General features: G+C 48.2%; 1 protein-coding gene across 4 annotated transcripts in view; it reads right to left on the bottom strand.

The window, feature by feature from the left end:
• LOC135037868 (uncharacterized) overlaps positions 1-21535 on the bottom strand; it is a 444500-nt gene that overhangs the window by 278374 nt on the left and 144591 nt on the right. For all 4 annotated transcript variants that reach the window (XM_063954589.1, XM_063954587.1, XM_063954588.1 and 1 more), the window contains exon 3: positions 2931-2997. In XM_063954589.1, coding sequence (XP_063810659.1) covers positions 2931-2997 — 67 coding nt within the window. The remainder of the gene's footprint in view (positions 1-2930; positions 2998-21535) is intronic.

Raw genomic sequence — 21535 nt, 5'->3', positions numbered from 1 at the left:
AGAGGCTCTGTTTCTCCGATATGCTCCCAACATGCTTGGGGCGACTGCAGTATGCAGTCTGTTACACGCTGAATCTGTGATACAATTTGGCATGTTGTTCGATGGTTGGATTGCCGTGACCGAAGTCGGTGGAAGCCCATTCTAATGGAAAGATGGGCTCTTCTTGGGCGGATGCCCGAGGAGTCTAGGCGGTTCAACTTTGCCGAGCGGATTATTGGTCGGGATCAAACCTTTTGCTATGCTCTACGAGTTTTCTACAATAATTGTTGGGGACCTTTGTTTGCTCATTCAGTGCTGCAGAGTCGCCCGCACTCTCCCGCCCGTTTTGGAGCTTTGGTATAAACCCCATGGTCCTTTTGGAGTCCCCAGCATCCTCTAGGACGTATGAGAAAATAGGATATTGGTACCTACCGGTACATCCTTTTCTCTTAGTCCGTAGAGGATGCTGGGCGCCCGTCCCAGTGCGTATGGTGTCTGCATTTAGTGTTTTTGGTTACACCCTGGTGGTGTATCTTCTCTGTCAGGCGGTTGCTACCGTTTTTTTCATGCCATGGCATGCGGGGTCTTAATTTTGCTTTTGTGGACACACGGGTTATGTTGCATATTCTCTCAGCGCGTGGCTGTGTTTTGTTCATGCTGTGGGCTGGTTTTCTACTGAATGCCACGTTCTACGGTGTGTTTGAGGTGTGAGCTGGTAGGACACTCACTGTTTATAACAATAAATTATTTCCTCGAAATGTCCATCTCTCCTGGGCACAGTTTTCTAACTGAGGTCTGGAGGAGGGGCATAGAGGGAGGAGCCAGTTCACACCCTGTTTAAGTCTTTATAGTGTGCCCAGGCTCCTGCGGATCCGTCTATACCCCATGGTCCTTTTGGAGTCCCCAGCATCCTCTACGGACTAAGAGAAAAGAATTTACCGGTAGGTACCAAAATCCTATTTTATCTAGCTGCTTCCAGAAGATAATAGACAGAATATGATTAATTATTATCCCACCTTAGTAAATTTACTCCTAAAGGAGTGAGAGCCAGCACATAAAATGATTAGAACAGGTTCTCTTTTCCTTTCTCTGTATACAGAAAGAAGCAGCACAAAGAAGACGCCCAGTTAACTTGCCAGTAGCACAACCCATTATAATGAATCATGTAGACAAAAGCTACCACAGCTTTCCTTGACCTGAACGAAAGCACTGTCTGCAAACTTGCGGTTCTTCTACGAATCCCAAAGCTGTCTCTACCTGTCTCTCTCTATATAAGCTGTGCAGACTTTCGAACAAGGCTTTATACCTCACAGGGGCTTTATAGCTCACAGGGGCGTAGCCAAAACATTATGGGCCCCATAGAAACCTTCCGAAAGGGCCCCAGCACCATGCTTCTAGGCAACACCACTATGCAGCAGTTGTTAATTATATGCACCATAGTAGTTCCCTAGTTATTTTTTTGCCTTTCATTTTTTCCCTTATTTGTGATGGCAATGCTAAAAGAGCTCCATCCCTATTGGCAGCTTTTGAATCTTACACGACAGTCATAAGCTTGCAGGGCTGAGACCATTGCCATTTGCAGCAAATGTAAAGACAAGGGAACAGGGTGGAGGGGACCAGTCAGCTCCTACCTTCCTAATGCCAGAAATACCACTATGTGAGGAGATCTTAATTCGGTACCATGTCCCTTTCTGAGACACTCCTAATCTTGGAGCTCAATTACCACCCCCCAATTTACTTAAGAAAGGCTGTAAACAAGGTGAAGTCTGCTGTCTGATAGTGACAGGCTCACTGATTAGCACAGATGTTCCTGTAAGTGTGACATGAGTTTAGGAGATTACTGAAGAGCAGAAACATCCACACATATCAGAACTGATGAGTCCCTATTTTCAGGCCAGGAAACGGGCAGAATTGTTTAGCAGTTATCTTTGTAGACAACTATATGACAACTTTAGAGCCACCTATGCTTCTGGGCTCCACAGCAACACTGCCCCTTGCACCCACTAGTTACCACAATGAGCACTCATCAATTCCTCTCAAAGAGGACCACTTTGAGATTAACTGTTGACGGATCATACCCTGAGCCCAAGTCTGTACAGCAACTGTTTACTTGAGATCACAGAAATATCCAGAGTTCTCATAAGTATATTAAAGAGCGTGTATTGTACTTACATCATGTAAGTGTAGTTCCTTTTTAGACAGTATATTATTTAGCAGTATCATATTATATGTGCCTTATTGTCTAGTGTGTGCGTGTGTGTGTGTGTGTGTGTGTGTATGTGTGTTCATCAAGAATTGATGAAGAGCCTATATGTTCGAAACACGTCACTGAAGCAAGTCCATTCCCCTCCAGATGACAACAACGTTGTGAGACACTAAGGGAATATCAAGATCTCCCTTGGTGCAAATTCTATGTTGCATACCATCTCATCATCTGGTACAAGGGGCCCCGTGGGAAATTTCCATTACTCCATTTTTTTTGAGTTTCTATCATTGTTATATTTGGTGATTTATCGGATGCATGTTTAGGACTACTTTTATCAGCGCTGTGGAGCTTAACATTTTGCTTCATAAATGCTACTATTATTAACTTTGATGACACTGCTATCTCCTAATTAGTAGTGCATATAAAGTAGTGCATATAAACGGGTTTACACTATATCTGTTCTCCTTGTTACATGTGGAAAAATGAATACTTCTCATGTGAGACATTACTGCAAGAGAGAAGTATCCACATTCTCTCCTTATTTGACCCCTATATTTCCTAGCACCAAGGGCTCTTTATATCTTTCTCTATACATTTCCATTTATCTTGGTCCTAAGGTCACACTTGCATTGAAGCCCCAGGTTGCTAATATATATTGCAGATACATACACACCCAGTCGCATATGTCATAGAATATATTCTTTAGAATTTATTACATTGCTGACCAAAGCAGGAATTTCCTTACCATTAAGCTTCTCGTGTGTGAGGACTTCAATGTCCACAACTAAATCATCTTCAAAAGGAAGGTCATACTGCATTTAGAGAAATGGAACTGCATTAAAAGATTAGCAACACTTGTTTGATGCCAATTTTAAATAATATTTACAGTAAGCAAAGACCCGTGCTTAATAATATAATAAAAACAAATCAACAATTTCTTCCATAACTTGTTGGAGACATGCTTCTTCCATGTGAAATGTTCCACCTTCACCACACATATCATGATGTAAAGCTAGCTAATGCTGTGTGACAGCCTGCAGAGGAAGCATTCTTAACAATGCCTAATTGCCCATATGATTTGAGCCCATTCCCAAGCAAAAATAGGATTTTAATTACCTACCGGTAAATACTTTTCCCGTAGTCCGTAGAGGATGCTGGGGTCCACATTAGTACCATGGGGTAGAGACAGGTCCACTAGGAGCCATTGGCACTTTAAGAGTTTAACAGTGTGGGCTGGCTCCTCCCTCTATGTCCCTCCTACCAGACTCAGTCTAGAAAGTGTGCCCAAGGAGTCAAACAACTTCGAGAGAAGGATATTTTACACAGATAGTGGCAAAATTTACACCAGCTCACACAAACAAGGCAAACCAAGCTAACTAGCTTGAACACTCAGCAACAGCTGAACAACATTACTATAAACCAAGTAACAACACAGTACTTAACCAAGAACAAAGCAGTACTGAACCAAGTAACCATTGCAGGACAACGAAGTGCTGGGTGGGGGCCCAGCATCCTCTACGGACTTCGAGAAAAGGATTTACCGGTAGGTAATTAAAATCCTATTTTCTCTTACGTCCTAGAGGATGCTGGGGTCCACATTAGTACCATGGGGATGTACCAAAGCTTCCAGAACGGGAGGGAGAGCGCGGAGGCTCCTGCAGAACTGATTGACCAAACTTCAGGTCTTCAGTGGCCAAAGTATCGAACTTGTAGAACTTAGCAAACGTGTTCGACCATGACCAAGTAGCATCTCGGCAAAGTTGTAAAGCCAAGACACCCCGGGCGGCCGCCCAGGAAGAACCCACCTTACGAGTAGATTGGGCCTTAACAGTTCTTGGGCACGGCAATCCTGCCGTAGAATATGCATGCTGAATAGTGAACCTGATCCAGCAAGAAATCGTCTGCTTAGAAGCAGGACACCCAATTTTCTTGGGAACAAAGAACAAACAGAGTCAGATTTCCTGTAACCAACAGTCCTTTTCACATAGATCTTAAAAGCCCTCACAACATCCGAGGACTTTGATGTAATTGAGGAGTCAGTAGCTACTGGCACCACAATAGGTTGGTTGATATGAAAAGCCGACACTACCTTTGGAAGGAACTGTAGACACGTACTGAGCTCAGCTCTATCTTCATGGAAGAGTAAGTAGGGCTTTGACAGTACAAAGCCCCCAATTCCGACACACGACGAGCAGACGTTAAGGCCAACAATGAGACAGTCTTCCATGTGAGAAACTTGACCTCAGCCTCCTGTAAAGGCTCAAACCAATCCGATTGCAGGAAATGCAACACCACGTTAAGATCCCAGGGTAACGTTGGCGCCACAAAGGGAGGCTGTATGTGCAGAACCACTTTCAAAAAATTCTGAACCTCAGGGAGGGCAGCCAATTGTTTCTGGAAGAATATGGATAAAGGCGAAATCTGGACCTTTATGGACCCCAAGCGCAGGCCCATATCCAAACCTGCTTGCAAGAAGAGGAGAAACCGTCCAAGTTGATACTCCACTGTAGGAAACTTCTTGGATTCACACCAAGACCCATATTTTTTCCAAATGCGATAATGTTTAGATGATACTCTATTCCTAGCCTGTATCAGGGTAGGAAGAACTGTGCTCGGAATACCCTTCCGGGCTAAGAACTGGCTTTCAACCTCCATGCCATCAAACGTAGCCGCGGTAAGTCTTGATAAGCGAACGGCCCCTGATGTAGAAGGCCCCCGCGAAGAGGAAGAGGCCTCGGATCCTCCAGCAGTAAATCCAGAATATCCGCGAACCAAGCTCTCCTTGGCCAGTCCGGAGCAATGAGAATTGCCTGAACCCTTGTTCTCTTTAAGAGTTTTAGAATCTGTCAAAGTCGAAAAAAATAAGAATTTACTCACCGGTAATTCTATTTCTCGTAGTCCGTAGTGGATGCTGGGAACTCCGTAAGGACCATGGGGAATAGCGGGCTCCGAAGGAGGCTGGGCACTCTAGAAAGATCTTAGACTACCTGGTGTGCACTGGCTCCTCCCACTATGACCCTCCTCCAAGCCTCAGTTAGGTACTGTGCCCGGACGAGCGTACACAATAAGGAAGGATTTTGAATCCCGGGTAAGACTCATACCAGCCACACCAATCACACCGTACAACTCGTGATATGAAACACAGTTAACAGTATGAAACAATAGAGCCTCTCAACAGATGGCTCAACAATAACCCGATTTAGTTAACCATAACTATGTACAAGTATTGCAGATAAACCGCACTTGGGATGGGCGCCCAGCATCCACTACGGACTACGAGAAATAGAATTACCGGTGAGTAAATTCTTATTTTCTCTAACGTCCTAGTGGATGCTGGGAACTCCGTAAGGACCATGGGGATTATACCAAAGCTCCCAAACGGGCGGGAGAGTGCGGATGACTCTGCAGCACTGAATGAGAGAACTCCAGGTCCTCCTCAGCCAGGGTATCAAATTTGTAGAATTTTTGCAAACGTGTTTGCCCCTGACCAAGTAGCTGCTCGGCAAAGTTGTAAAGCCGAGACCCCTCGGGCAGCCGCCCAAGATGAGCCCACCTTCCTTGTGGAATGGGCATTGACAGATTTTGGCTGTGGCAGGCCTGCCACAGTATGTGCAAGCTGAATTGTACTACAAATCCAACGAGCAATAGTCTGCTTAGAAGCAGGAGCACCCAGCTTGTTAGGTGCATATAGGATAAACAGCGAGTCAGATTTTCTGACTCTAGCCGTTCTGGAAACATATATTTTCAGTGCCCTGATAACGTCTAGCAACTTGGAGTCCTCCAAGTCCCTAGTAGCCTAGGCACCACAATAGGCTGGTTCAGGTGAAACGCTGACACCACCTTTGGGAGAAACTGGGGACGAGTCCTCAATTCTGCCCTATCCATATGGAAAATCAAATAAGGGCTTTTACAAGACAAAGCCGCCAACTTTGATACTCGCCTGGCAGAAGCCAAGGCCAATAACATAACCACCTTCCACGTGAGATATTTCCGATCCACGGTTTTTAGTGGTTCAAACCAATGTGATTTTAAGAAACTCAACACCACGTTGAGATCCCAAGGTGCCACAGGAGGCACAAACGGGGGCTGACTCTGCAGCACTCCTTTTATAAATGTCTGAACTTCAGGTACTGAAGCTAGTTCTTTTTGAAAGAAAATCGACAGAGCCGAGATCTGTACCTTAATGGAACCCAATTTAAGGCCCATAGTCACTCCTGCTTGCAGGAAATGCAGAAATCGACCTAGTTGAAATTCCTCTGTTGGGGCCCTTTCGGCCTCACACCATGCAACATATTTTCGCCATATGCGGTGATAATGAGTTGCTGTAACCTCTTTCCTGGCTTTAGTAAGCGTAGGAATGACTTCCTCCGGAATGCCCTGTTCCTTCAGGATCCGGCGTTCAACCGCCATGCCGACAAACGCAGCTGCAGTAAGTCTTGGAACAGACAGGGCCCCTGCTGCCGCAGGTCCTGTCTGAGTGGCAGAGGCCATGGGTCCTCTGATATAAATTCTTGAAGTTCTGGGTACCAAGCTCTTCTTGGCCATCCACGAGTATCGTTCTTACTCCTCGCCTTCTTATTATTCTCAGTACCTTTGGTATGAGAGGCAGAGGGGAGAACACATAAACCGACTGGTACACCCACGGTGTTACCAGAGCGTCCATAGCTATCGCCTGAGGGTCCCTTGACCCGGTGCAATATCTTTTATAGCTTTTTGTTGAGGCGGGACGCCATCATGTCCACCTGTGGCCTTTCCCAATGGTGTACAATCCTATTGGAAGACTTCTGGAGGAAGTCCCCATTTTCCCGGGTGGAGGTCGTGTCTGTTGAGAAGATCTGCTTCCCAGTTGTCCACTCCGGGAATGAACACTGCTGACAGTGCTAACACATGATTTTCCGCCTATCGGAGAATCCTTGTGGCTTCTGCCATCGCCATCCTGCTTCTTGTGCCGCCCTGTTGGTTTACATGGGCGACTGCCGTGATGTTGTCTGATTGGATCAGTACCGGCTGGTTTTGAAGCAGAGGCCTTGCCGGCCTCAGGGCATTGTAAATGGCCCTCAGGTCCAGAATATTTATGTGTAGGGAAATAACCTGACTTGACCAAAGTCCCTGGAAATTTCTTCCCTGTGTGACTGCCTCCCAGCCTCAAAGGCTGGAATCCATGGTCACTAGGACCTAGTCCTGTATGCCGAACCTGCGGCCCTCTTGAAGATGGGCACTCTGCAGCCACCACAGTAGAGATACCCTGGTCCTTGGAGACAGGGTTATCAGCCTATGCATCGGAAGATGCGATCCGGACCACTTGTCCAACAGGTCCCTCTGAAAAGTTCTTGTATGGAACCTGCCTAATGGGATTGCTTCGTAGGAAGCTACCATTTTTCCCAGGACTCGCGTGCAATGATGCACCGCTACCTATTTTGGCTTCAGGAGGTCTCTGACTAGAGATGACAACTCCTTGGCTTTCTCCTCCGGGAGAAACACTATTTCTGGTTTATGTCCAGAACCATCCCCAGGAACAGTAGACGTGTCATAGGAACCAGCTGTGACTTTGGACTGTTTAGAATCCAACCATGCTGTTGTAGCACTTTCCAAAATAGTGCTACCCCGACTACCAACTGCTCCTTGGACTTCGCCCTTATAACGAGATTGTCCAAGTACGGGATAATTACAACTCCCTTTTTTTGAAGGAGTATCAACATTTCGGCCATTACCTTGATAAAACACCCTTGGTGCCATGTACAGTCCAAACGGCAGTGTCTGGACTTGGTAATGGTAATCCTGTACCACAAATCTGAGGTACTCCTGGCGAGGATGGTAAATGGGGACATGCAGGTAAGCATCCTTGATGTCCCAGGATACCATGTAATCCCCCTCGTCCAGGCTTGGAATAACCGCCCTGAGCGATTCCATCTTGAACTTGAATTTTTGTGTTCAAGGATTTTAAATATAAAATGGGTCACACCGAACCATGCGGTTTCGGTACCCCAACCCGTGTGGAATAGTAACCCCGTCCTTGTTGAAGTAGGGGCACCTTGAGTATTACCTGCTGGGAATACCGCTTATTAATTGCCTCTAGCACAGCCTCCCTGCCTGAGGGAGTTGTCAGCAAGGCATATTTTAGGAAACGGCTGGGGGGAGACATCTCGAATTCCAGCTTGTACCCCTGAAATACTACTTGAAAGAAACAGGGATCCACCTGTGAGCGAGCCCACTAATTGCTGCAATTTTTTGAGACGGCCCCCCACCGTACCTGGCTACACCTGTGGAGCACCCGCGTCATGGTGTGGCCTCACAGGAGGCGGGGGAAGAATCTTGATTCTGGGAACAGGCTGACTGGTGCAGCTTTTTTCCCTCTACCCTTGTCTCTGTACAGAAAGGAAGCGCCATTTGACCCGCTTGCTTTTCTGAAGCCGAAAGGACTGTACCTTTGTCTGTGAGGAAACCTGAGGTAAAATTATTTCTTCCCAGCAGTTGCTGTGGATACGAGGTCCCAGAGACCATCCCCAAATAATTCCTCACCCTTATAAGGCTCTCTATGCGCTTTTTAAGTCAGCATCACCTGTCCAGTGACAGGTCTCTAATACCCTCCTGACAGAATGGACATTACATTTATTTTGGATGCCAGCCGGCAAAATATCCCTCTGTGCATCCCCCATATATAAGACGACGTCTTTAATATGTTTTTATGTTTGCCAACTAGTATCCCTGTTTGACAGGGTCACCGACCACGCTGCAGCAGCACTATCTGCAGGTCTCAGTCTAGTACCTGAGTGTGTAAATACAGACTTCAGGATAGCCTCCTGTTTTTTATCAACAGGTACTTATTAAAGTGGCCGTATCCTAAGACGGCAGTGCCACCTTTTTTGACAAACGTGTGAGCGCCTTATCCACCCTAGGGGATACCTCCCAGCGTAACTTATCCACCTGGCGGGAAAGGGTACGCCATCAGTAACTTTTTATAAATTACCAGTTTCTTAACGGGGGAACCCACGCTTTCACACACTTAATTTATTCATCTGATGGGGGAACAAAACACTGCCTGTTTTTTCTCCCCAAACCTAAAACCCATTTTTAGAGGTGCTTGGGTTAAAGTCAGAAATGTATAACACATTTTTTTATTGCCGGGATCACGTCACGGATGTTCCTAGTGGATTGTGTATATGTCTCCACCTTGTCGACACTGGAGTCAGACTCCGTGTCGACATCTGTGTCTGCCATCTGAGAGAGCGGGCGTTTTTGAGCCCCTGATGGCCTTTGAGACGCCTGGGCAGGCGCGGGCTGCGAAGCCGGCTGTCCCACAGCTGTTACGTCATCCACCCTTTTATGTAAGGAGTTGACACTGTCGGTTAATACCTTTCACCTATCCATCCACTCTGGTGTCGGCCCCACAGGGGGCGACATCACATATATCGGCCTCTGTTCTGTCACCATATAAGCCTCCTCATTCAACATGTCGACACAGCCGTACCGACACACCGCAGACACACAGGGAATGCTCTAAACGAGGACAGGACCCACAAAAGCCCTTTGGGGGGACAGAGTAAGAGTATGCCAGCACACACCAGAGCGCTATATATATACAGGGACTAACTGAGTTATGTCCCTAATAGCTTTTATATAATATACTGTATACAGTGCCAAATTTAATGCCCCCCCTCTCTTTTCCCTCTTACTGTGCAGGGAAGAGCCAGGGAGCTTCCCTCCAGCCGAGCTGTGAGGGAAAAATGGCGCCAGTGTGCTGAGGAGATAGGCTCCGCCCCTTTTTCGCGGCCTATTCTCCCGTTTTTTATGGAATTCTGGCAGGGGTATTTACCTCATATATAGCCCCTGGGGCCATATATTGAGGTATTTTAGCCAGCCAAGGTGTTTTTATTGCTGCCTCAGGGCGCCCCCCCCCAGCGCCCTGCACCCTCAGTGACCGGAGTGTGAAGTGTGTGAGAGGAGCAATGGCGCACAGCTGCAGTGCTGTGCGCTACCTTGGTGAAGACAGAGTCTTCATGCCGCCGATTTTCCGGACCATCTTCTTGCTTCTGGCTCTGTAAGGGGGACGGCGGCGCGGCTCCGGGACCGAACATCAAGGCTGGGCCTGCGGTCGATCCCTCTGGAGCTAATGGTGTCCAGTAGCCTAAGAAGCCCAATCCGGCTGCAAGCAGGCGAGTTCGCTTCTTCTCCCCTTAGTCCCTCGCTGCAGTGAGCCTGTTGCCAGCAGGTCTCACTGAAAATAACAAATTCTAAGACTATAACTTTCTAAGAGCTCAGGAGAGCCCCTAGTGTGCATCCAACCTCGGCCGGGCACGAAATCTAACTGAGGCTTGGAGGAGGGTCATAGTGGGAGGAGCCAGTGCACACCAGGTAGTCTAAGATCTTTCTAGAGTGCCCAGCCTCCTTCGGAGCCCGCTATTCCCCATGGTCCTTACGGAGTTCCCAGCATCCACTAGGACGTTAGAGAAATATCGCTATTCACTAATGCCTTATACTAACCCCAATGCGCACGCCCGCTGCTCATGCATTCAGTCTGCCGTACGTGCACATGTCCGCAAATTGCGTACACTCGCTCCGGCGATTACGCGCGTGACATGCGTATTTACGGTAGAGTTTATGAGCTTGTAGCGGGCGACTCGTTTATAGCATATTTAACATTTATAGCGTGTTTTGTAGATATTATTCCCCTTAATCATATCTGCGAGTATGTTTAGTGTAAATGGTTCAGGGACTTGGGAATTCCTCTTTTCATGATACGAAGGGTCTGACAAAGGTTGAACAGTGGTGTCTGGTACCTAACTGAAGAGTATTTTATTAGAAACAATCCGGTGTTGGATAGGAAGAGATTAATCGCTCCTGCGTATAGTTATGTCTATGAGTAGTTTATGGACATTTACTGTATTTGCGGTTCATTATCCATGCGGCGGGAATCCTCAGGATACCTCCCATCTGAGCAGTTTGAAATAGTCACAGCCCACCTGTTTGAATCCACCTATGACCTTTTGTTATAGTGCAGAGAGACATTCCTGTGTCCAATGAACAATGAGATTGTAGAGCCCATTGTATTGTACAGTATGCTGTGTATATAAAGACCCCCATAGCCAGACCAGCTCTCACTTCTCTCCATAAAGGTTTTCCCTGTGATGACTGAGAGCTGGTTTCCAGATTGCGCCTGCGAGTCATTCCCACGTGTGTAAGTTTCTCTGTGGCCATTTCGTTACTCTGTATGTATGCAATTGTTCTTTTAGCTAACCTATAAGTGTTTGCCATTTATTCCCTTTCTGTTTATTTGTATTTGCAATCGTTCGCTATTGTGTATATTTCTGTTTAGTTATTCTGTTTAGTTATTAATGTTAGGACTGTAGTGTATAAGCTGTAAACTGTTCTTTTCCCTTTTACTTACTAAAATCATCTAGTAAAGGTGTTGGAACCTTAGCAAGGAGTGTGTGTTTACTAGTTATTATATAGGGTTTCTGAGTGTCTTAATCGCTCCAACAGCTTTCATATGATAAGGGTTAATCAGCGTTACATTGTGATAATATAATCAGTAATAAGGTTTACAGAATAAGCATACCCTTACAGTGTGTTGATAACAAGGTTTTCTGTGTGTAATTCAGTGAGCGTCAGCGCCGCTCGTATCCCGCTCTCGCGGTACAGCGTCTGCTACGCCAACAGCGTGGCAGTACGGTACTCGAGCCGCCTATAGCGTGCTCGATACTAAGCGTAAGCTGTGAGCGAATGTGCCGCTCGTGCGTCTCAACCACGGCCTAGCGTCTGCTACGCTAAGTGCGTACCATTACGGCACCTCGTGCGCCTATTGCGTACAGTGTCTTTAATAAGTATATAGCTTAGGTTCAAGATAAATAATTAGCTTTATCAAATCCTTGAAATGAGTGGAAGTGGAGGGAACACAAACCCTGACTTGAACACCCACGGAGTTACCAAACCATCCACCGCCACTGCTTGTTGGTCTCTCGACCTGGAACAGTACCTCCGAATTATCTTGTTGAGACGAGAGGCCATCATGTCTATTTGAGGCATGCCCCAACGACTGGTCACGTCTGTGAACACCGCCTGACGGAGGCCCCATTCTCCTGGACGGAGATCGTGCCTGCTGAGGAAGTCCACTTCCCAGTTGTCCATTCCTGAAAGAAAGATTGCTGAGAATGCCCCTGCGTGCTCTTCTGCCCAGAGAAGGATCCTTGCTATCCCTGACATAGTAGCTCTACTCTTTGTTCCTCCCAGTCGGGTTATCTAGACCATCGTCGTTACATTTTCCGACTGTACTTAAAGGGCCTGATTTCGCAGAAGATGTACCGCTTGGAGAAGACCGTTGTATACAGCTCTTAGTTCCAGAATGTTTATTGGAATAATGGATTCCAGACTTGACCACCTTCCTTGGAAGGTTTCCCCTTGAGTGACTGCTCCCCAACCCCTGAGGCTTGCATCCGTGGTTAGAAGGATCCAGTGCTGAACCCCGAACCTGTGGCCCACCAGAAGGTGAGGCATATGCAGGCACCAGAGGAATGAAATCCTTGCTTTCGGCAACAGACGTATCCTCTGCATGCGTAAGTGAGAACCAGACTACATGTTTAGGAGATCCAATTGGAAGGACCGAGCATGAAATCTTCGGTACTGTAGAGCCTCGTAGGAGGCAACCATCTTCCCCAGAAGGCGTATGCACTGATGAACCGATACCCGGGCAGGCTTTTAGACAACCCGGGGTAATGATTGCATCACCAACGCTTTCTCCAACGGCAGAAACACCCGCTGCACTTCCGTGTCGGGGATCATCCCCAGGAAAGACAATCACCTAGACGACTCTAAATGTGACTTTGGAAAAATAAGATTTTAAACCTACCGGTAAATATTTTTCTCGTAGTCCGTAGAGGATGCTGAGGACTCCATAAGGACCATGGGGATAGACGGGCTCCGCAGGAGACATGGGCACTTCAAGAAAGACTTTAGGAATGGGTGTGCACTGGCTCCTCCCTCTATGCCCCTCCTCCAGACCTCAGTTAGAGAAACTGTGCCCAGAGGAGACGGACAGTACGAGGAAAGGATTTTTGTTAATCCAAGAGCAAGATTCATACCAGCCACACCAATCACACCGTATAACTCGAGATAAACTAACCAGTTAACAGTATGAAAACAACATAGCATCAGTCCAAGACCGATGAAAACGGGATGCGGTCAAGATGCCGCCGGCCGGAATCCCGGCGGTCGAAATACTGACGCCGGAATCCCGACCGCCACAATCCCGACATATTCTCCCTCCGTGGGTGTCCACGACACCCATAGAGGGAGAATATAATAGCGTGCGAAGCGAGCCCGCAAGGGGCTGCGTTCCACACGCCACCCCTGTCGGGATTGTGTGGTCGGGATTCCGGCGTCGGTATTTCGACCGGCGGCATTTAGTACTGATCCCATGAAAACTATAACATAACCCTTATGTAAGCAAAACTATATACAAGTCTCGCAGAAGTAGTCCGCACTTGGGACAGGCGCCCCGCATCCTCTACGAACTACGAGAAAAAGATTTACCGGTAGGTTTAAAATCTTATTTTCTCTTACGTCCTAGAGGATGCTGAGGACTCCGTAAGGACCATGGGGATTATACCAAAGCTCCCAAACGGGCGGGAGAGTGCGGATGACTCTGCAGCACCGATTGAGCAAACAGGAGGTCCTCCTCAGCCAGGGTATCAAACTTATAGAACTTTGCAAAGGTGTTTGAAACCGACCAAGTAGCAGCTCGGCACAGCTGTAGTGCCGAGACCCCCCGGGCAGCCGCCCAAGAAGAGCCCACCTTCCTAGTGGAGTGGGCCTTAACCGATTTTGGTAACGGCAATCCAACCGTAGAATGAGCCTGCTGAATCGTGTTACAGATCCAGCGAGCAATAGTCTGCTTTGAAGCAGGGGCGCCAATCTTGTTGGCAGCATATAGGACAAACAGTGCTTCTGTTTTTCTGACTCTAGCCGTTCTGGCCTCGTAAATTTTTAAAGCCCTGACTACATCAAGGGACTCGGAAACCTCCAAGTCGCGCATAGCCACAGGCACCACAATAGGTTGATTCATATGAAAAGATGACACCACCTTAGGCAAGAATTGAGGGCGGGTCCGCAATTCCGCTTTATCCATATGGAAAACTAGATAGGGGCTTTTATGAGACAAAGCCGCCAATTCCGACACTCGCCTAGCCGAAGCCAAGGCTAACAACATGACCACTTTCCAAGTGAGATATTTCAACTCCACCTTTTGAAGTGGTTCAAACCAGTGCGACTTAAGGAAACTCAACATCACATTAAGGTCCCAAGGCGCCACCGGAGGTACAAAAGGAGGCTGAATATGCAGCACTCCCTTTACAAAAGTCTGTACTTCTGGGAGAGAAGCCAATTCTTTTTGAAAGAAAATGGATAAGGCCGAAATCTGAACCTTAATAGAGCCTAATTTTAGGCCCAAGTTCACTCCAGTTTGTAGGAAGTGAAGGAAACGGCCCAGATGGAATTCTTCTGGAGGAGCATTCCTGTCCTCACACCAAGCAACATATTTTCGCCATATACGGTGATAATGTTTAGCGGTCACGTCCTTACTAGCCTTTATCAGAGTATGAATGACCTCATCCGGAATGCCCTCAAACGCAGCCGCGGTAAGTCTTGGAACAGACAGGGCCCCTGTTGCAACAGGTCCTGTCGTAGAGGAAGAGGCCACGGATCTTCTGTGAGCATTTCCAGTAGATCCGGATACCAGGTCCTTCGTAGCCAATCTGGAACAATGAGAATGGTCTGTACTCCTCTTTTCCTTATTATTCTCAACACCTTTAGGATGAGAGGAAGAGGAGGAAACACATAGACCCACGGTGTCACTAGGGCTTCTACAGCTACCGCCTGAGGGTCTTTCGATCTGGCGCAATACCTCTGCAGCTTTTTGTTGAGGCGGGATGCCATCATGTCTATCTGGGGCAGTCCCCACTGACTTGCAATCTGTGCGAAGGCTTCCTGATAAAGTCCCCACTCTCCTGGATGCAGGTCGTGTCTGCTGAGAAAGTCTGCTTCCCAGTTGTCCACTCCTGGAATGAACACTGCTGACAGTGCGCTTACATGATTTTCCGCCCAGCGAAGAATCCTGGCGACTTCCGCCATTGCCACTCTGCTCCTTGTGCCGCCTTGGCGGTTTACATGAGCCACTGCGGTGATGTTGTCTGACTGGATCAGAACTGGTCGGTCACGCAGTAAGGTCTCCGCTTAACGTAGGGCGTTGTATATGGCCCTCAGTTCCAGGATGTTGATGTGAAGACAAGTCTCCTGACTTGACCAAAGACCTTGGAAGTTTCTACCCTGCATGACTGCTCCCCAACCTCGGAGGCTCGCGTCCGTGGTCACCAGGATCCAGTCCTGAATGCCGAACCTACGGCCTTCTAGAAGGTGAGCACTCTGCAGCCACCACAGGAGAGATACCCTGGCTCTGGGGGACAGGGTGATCAACTGATGAATTTGTAGATGTGACCCAGACCACTTGTCCAATAAGTCCCATTGGAAAGTCCTCGCATGGAACCTGCCGAAGGGAATGGCTTCGTATGATGCCACCATCTTTCCCAGGACTCGAGTGCAGTGATGCACTGACACCTGTTTTGGCTTCAATAAATTCCTGACTAGAGTCATGAGTTCCTGAGCTTTTTCTATCGGAAGATAAACCCTTTTCTGGTCTGTATCCAGAATCATGCCCAAGAAAGTCAGACGAGTCGTAGGAACCAACTGCGACTTCGGGATATTGAGAATCCAGCCGTGTTGCTGTAACACCTTCAGTGAAAGTGAGACACTGTTCAGCAACTGCTCTCTTGATCTCGCTTTTATGAGGAGATCGTCCAAGTACGGGATAATTGTGACACCCTGCTTGCGCAGGAGCACCATCATTTCCGCCATTACCTTGGTGAAAATCCTCGGGGCCGTGGAAAGCCCAAACGGCAACGTCTGAAATTGGTAATGACAATCCTGTACCGCAAATCTCAGGTACGCCTGATGAGGTGGATAAATGGGAACATGAAGGTATGCATCCTTTATGTCCAGAGATACCATAAAATCCCCCCCTTCCAGGCTGGCAATGACCGCTCTGAGCGATTCCATCTTGAACTTGAATCTTTTCAAGTATCGGTTAAGGGATTTTAAATTTAAAATGGGTCTGACCGAACCGTCCGGTTTCGGGACCAAATAATAGGGTTGAGTAATCTCCCCCCCCATTGTTGAAGCAGGGGAACCTTGACCATCACCTGTTGAAGATACAATTTGTGAATTGCATTTAACACTATCTCCCTTTCCGGGGGAGAAGCTGGTAGGGCCGATTTAAAAAACCGGCGAGGAGGCACCTCTTCGAATTCCAGCTTGTAACCCTGGGAAACAATTTCTATTGCCCAGGGATCCACCTGTGAGTGAACCCAGATGTGGCTGAAAACTCGAAGACGTGCCCCCACTGGGGCGGACTCCTGTAGCGGAGCCCAGCGTCATGCGGTGGATTTTGTAGAGGCCGGGGAGGACTTCTGTTCCTGGGAACTAGCTGTGTTGTGCAGCTTTTTTCCTCTGCCCTTACCTCTGGCAAGAAAGGACGCACCTCGTACTTTCTTGTTTCTTTGTGATCGAAAGGACTGCATTTGATAATGTGGCGCTTTCTTAGGCTATAAGGTAGAAAATTTGATTTACCAGCCGCAGCTGTGGAGACTAGGTCCGAGAGACCTTCCCCAAACAATTCCTCACCCTTGTAAGGTAAAACCTCCATATGCCTCTTTGAGTCGGCATCACCTGTCCATTGCCGGGTCCACAGGACTCGTCTAGCCGAAATGGACATCGCGTTGATTCTAGAACCCAGTAGACTAATGTCTCTTTGAGCATCTCTCATATATAAGACCGCATCTTTTATATGCCCTAGGATCAATAAAATGGTATCCTTATCTAGGGTCTCAATATCAACTGATTAGGTATCTGTCCAAGCTGCTACCGCGCTACAAACCCAGGCCGACGCAATCGCCGGTCTGAGTAAGGTACCAGAATGTGTGTAAATGGACTTCAAGATAACCTCCTGCTTGCGGTCAGCAGGATCCCTGAGGGTAGCCGTATCTTGGGATGGCAGCGCTACCTTTTTGGATAAGAGTGTTAATGTTTTGTCCACCTTAGGGGAGGATTCCCACCGTATCCTGTCCGTAGGCGGGAAAGGATACGCCATAAGAATCCTTTTGGGAATCTGCAGTTTCTTGTCTGGAGATTCCCAAGCTTTTTCACATAACTCGTTCAACTCATGTGAGGGTTGAAAGGTTACCTCAGGTTTCTTTCCCTTATACATGTGTACCCTCGTGTCAGGGACAGGCGGTTCCTCTGTGATATGCAAAACATCTTTTATTGCAATGATCATATATCAAATACATTTAGCCACTTTTGGCTGTAACTTTGCATCATCGTAGTCGACACTGGAGTCAGAATCCGTGTCGGTATCTGTGTCTACAATTTGGGATAGTGGGCGCTTTTGAGACCCCGAAGGTCCCTGCGACATAGAGACAGACATGGGTTGACTCCCTGGCTGCTCCCTAGCTTCAGCTTTGTCTAATCTTTTGTGCAAGGAATTTACATTAGCACTTAAAACCTTCCACATATCCATCCAGTCAGGTGTCGGCGTTGTCGAGGGAGACACCACACTCATTCTCTCCTCCTCCTCCTCCCCCTGAAAGCCTTCTACCTCAGACATGTCTACACACGCGTACCGACACACCACACACTCAGGGAATCCTCTTATCTGAAGACGGTTCCCCCACAAGGCCCTTTGGAGAGACAGAGAGAGAGAGTATGCCAGCACACACCCAGCGCTATATGACCCAGGAAAAAACACTATATAAATATATGTTTACCCAGTAGCGCTGTTTGTACATGTATAAATGCGCCAAATTATGTGCCCCACCCCCCCTTCTTCAAAACCCTCTTTCACCGTGGTTAAGCAGGGGAGAGTCCGGGGAGCTTCCTCTCAGCGCTGTGCTGTGGAGAATATGGTGCTGGTGAGTGCTGGGGGAGAAGCCCCGCCCCCTCGGCGGCGGGCTTCTGTCCTGCTCAAATATACTGAAAACTGGCGGGGGCTCTTTATATACATAGTACCCAACTGTATATATACCTATTTTTGACAGAAAGAGGTTTATATGCTGCCCAGGGCGCCCCCCCCTGCGCCCTGCACCCTTACAGTGACTGCCGTGTGTGAGGTGTGTGGGAGCAATGGCGCACAGCTGCACTGCTGTGCGTTACCTCAGTGAAGATCATGAAGTCTTCTGCCGCCTCTGAAGTCTTCTTTTCTTCTCATACTCACCTGGCTTCTATCTTCCGGCTCTGTGAGGAGGACGGCGGCGCGGCTCTGGGACGGGCGGCGAGGGTGAGACCTGCGTACCGATCCCTCTGGAGCTAATGGTATCCAGTAGCCTAAGAAGCAGAGCCTTGAAACTCACAGAAGTAGGTCTGCTTCTCTCCCCTCAGTCCCTCGATGCAGGGAGCCTGTTGCCAGCAGGCTCCCTGAAAATAAAAAACCTAACAAAATACTTTCTGACAAGAAACTCAGAAGAGCTCCCTCTAATGCACCCAGTCTCCTCTGGGCACAGTAATAAACTGAGGTCTGGAGGAGGGGCATAGAGGGAGGAGCCAGTGCACACCCATTCCTAAAGTCTTTCTTGAAGTTCCCATGTCTCCTGCAGAGCCCGTCTATGCCCATGGTCCTTACGGAGTCCCCAGCATACTCTAGGACGTAAGAGAAATTTATGATCCATCCATGATCCACGAGCAGTCAAGTCGTGAGAGCAATGTACTTTAACGACTACTCCCTGGAGGATGCCCGTAACAGCAGATCGTCCAGATATGGAATAATGTTCACTCCTTGCCTGCGGAGGAGTAGCAACAGCTCTGCCATCCCTTTGGGGAAAACCCTCGGTGTCGCAGAGATGCAGAAATGCAGTGTCTGGAACTGAAAGTGACAACCCAACAGCGCAATCTGAGAGACGCCTAGTGTTGTGGTAAGCGGAACATGGATGTAAGCATCCTTGATAGCCAGGGATACCAGGAATTCGCCCGCCTTCCGACCTGAGAGCACTGCTCACAGAGACTCCCTATTGAACTTGAATCCCCTCTAAGAAGGGTTTAACGATTTCAGGGGCAAATTAGGTCTGACCAAACCGTCTGGTTTCGGTACCACAAAGAGGTAGGAATAGTAACCCTTGCTTTTCAGATGAGTTGGAACTGTAACAATGACAGATACCGTTTCCCATTATTGAATGGCTTCCTGCAGTATAGCCCTTTTCTTTCAGCAGAGACCTGACCAAAATGTCGGAGCCACGCTCCCTCCCGCCCGATCTCCAGGCTGGGAAGACCACCGTCATGCGGAGAATTATGAGAAAAGGTGCATGATTTCTGGATTATCCCCGACCACCTCTGAAGAACGGTAGGGGCATTGGACTTCTTACCCTTTGCGGTATAAAAGGACTGCAATGGAAACGTAGAAACGGATATTTTTCTCCCGGTGTCTGACTGGCTGAGGGAAGAAGGGTCACTTACCCGCGGTTGCCGTGGAGAGCCACGCATCCCATGCGTCCCCCCAAATAGAGCCTGACCTGTGAAGGGCAGGTTCTCCACGCTGATCCTGGAGTCCGCATCTGAAGACCTTTGGCGCATCCAGAGTCCCTGCGTGTCGAGTGAGTCATGGGAGACGACCTTGCATTCAGGTGACCCAGATCCTTCACGGCCTCCACTATGAAACCAGCAGAAACTGTATGTGACGGAGAAACAATTGAATGTCACTTCTATCCAGAGAATATAAACCTTTAGTAATGTGCCTGACCACCTTGCTATGGCTATAGAAAACTATGCACAGGCAACCGTGGGCCGTAACACCACGCCTGAAGCAGTGTATATGGATTCTTGTCTTAATCTTGCAGTCCGCCAGGTCTAAGAGTGACAGACCCAGGGACAGGTAAAAGTACCCGTTCTAGACAGCCCAGTACAGAAGCGTCTACTATAGGGAAGTTCATTCCTTTTTTTTTTTTTTTTTTTTTTTAGGGGAAGGAAAGGCCGTGAGAGCCCTATTCGGGATCTGCAATTTCGTCTCCAGGAGTTCCCCGGATATTTCTAGTAATGTTTTTAATCACAGTAATGTGTAACACATCTCCAATGGCCTCCATCAGGAGCTGAACCCGCGGGCAAGGGATGTCTCATCCCTCCGCATATCCCCACCACCTCCTCCCGTATTAGAGTCGGTATCCGTGTTGACTTGCATAATTGGGCAAGAGCATGCTGTTGGGCATATACCAGGGGATCTTGACGAGGCAATGGAACAGAACCAGACAAAACCTCCAGTGTCTAAAACCTACATTGTAGCCCCATTATGAGCTATCCCAGATTAAATCTGGGATATAATTCCCTTATTGTAGCCACCCACAACGGTCCGAAGTCAGAAAACTGAGACATAATATTACGTTCTTGAGCACATGGAATGGATTCTCTGGAGAAGATACATACTCCGCAGTACCAGACACAGGGTCCCTGGACATGGTAAGGTGGGATATATGTACATACACAGGAAATGTCAGACACAGATTGACCCAAGTACCTTCAGAGAAACACAGAAGTAAAGGAGCCAGCACCCATACAGCGCCCCAGGAGACAGTATAGACCACACAAGCCAGGTGCTGACTGTGCACCCTATCAGACTACGCAGTTGTAACAGTGAATAAACACTCTCCCTCCCTTCTATAAACCCATGTACCTTACAGTATAGCTGCAGTTATGTGGAGGGTCAGCGCTCCCTGTCAGTGTAGCAGTGCGATGATCTGCAGGGAGAAAATGGCGCTGGTGAGCTGCTGGATCTATTCTGAGGAGAAGCTCCTCCCCCAACAATGGTGTGTCTTCCCGCACTTTGAATTCTTTAGACTGGCCTGAGGAATTGATTGCTGGCAGTAGACAAAGCCCCTGAAAGCAACTGTGACCAGTGTTAGGGTATTGCGCTGGCCCAGGGCGCCCCTCACAGCACCGCTGAGCCTTCCGGGCCTCAGCGCTGCGCTCCCATCCTGATGCCTCCATTCTCACCGGCTCCCTGCTCGTCGGGGCGCCGGTGTCCTCTCTTACCACCTCGATCTTCTGGCTCTGTTAGGGGGTGGCGGCATGCTGCGGCAGTGAGCAGTCGCCTCGGGCAGACAACAATCATCACCCTCAGGAGCTCAGTGTACCGTCAGCGGAGACAGTGGCCATTAACCTCTCAGGGTTGGACACTACTCCCCCCCCCCCCTAAGTCCCACGAAGCAGGGAAGCTGTTGCCAGCAGCCTCTCTGTGCCTAACTCTAAGAAAAATAAGAAAACTAGAAA

This window comes from Pseudophryne corroboree, chromosome 2 (assembly GCF_028390025.1).
Source record: "Pseudophryne corroboree isolate aPseCor3 chromosome 2, aPseCor3.hap2, whole genome shotgun sequence".
NCBI lineage: Eukaryota > Metazoa > Chordata > Amphibia > Anura > Myobatrachidae > Pseudophryne > Pseudophryne corroboree.
Note: the sequence above shows the minus strand (reverse complement) of the source record. Positions and strands in the feature narration are given on the sequence as shown.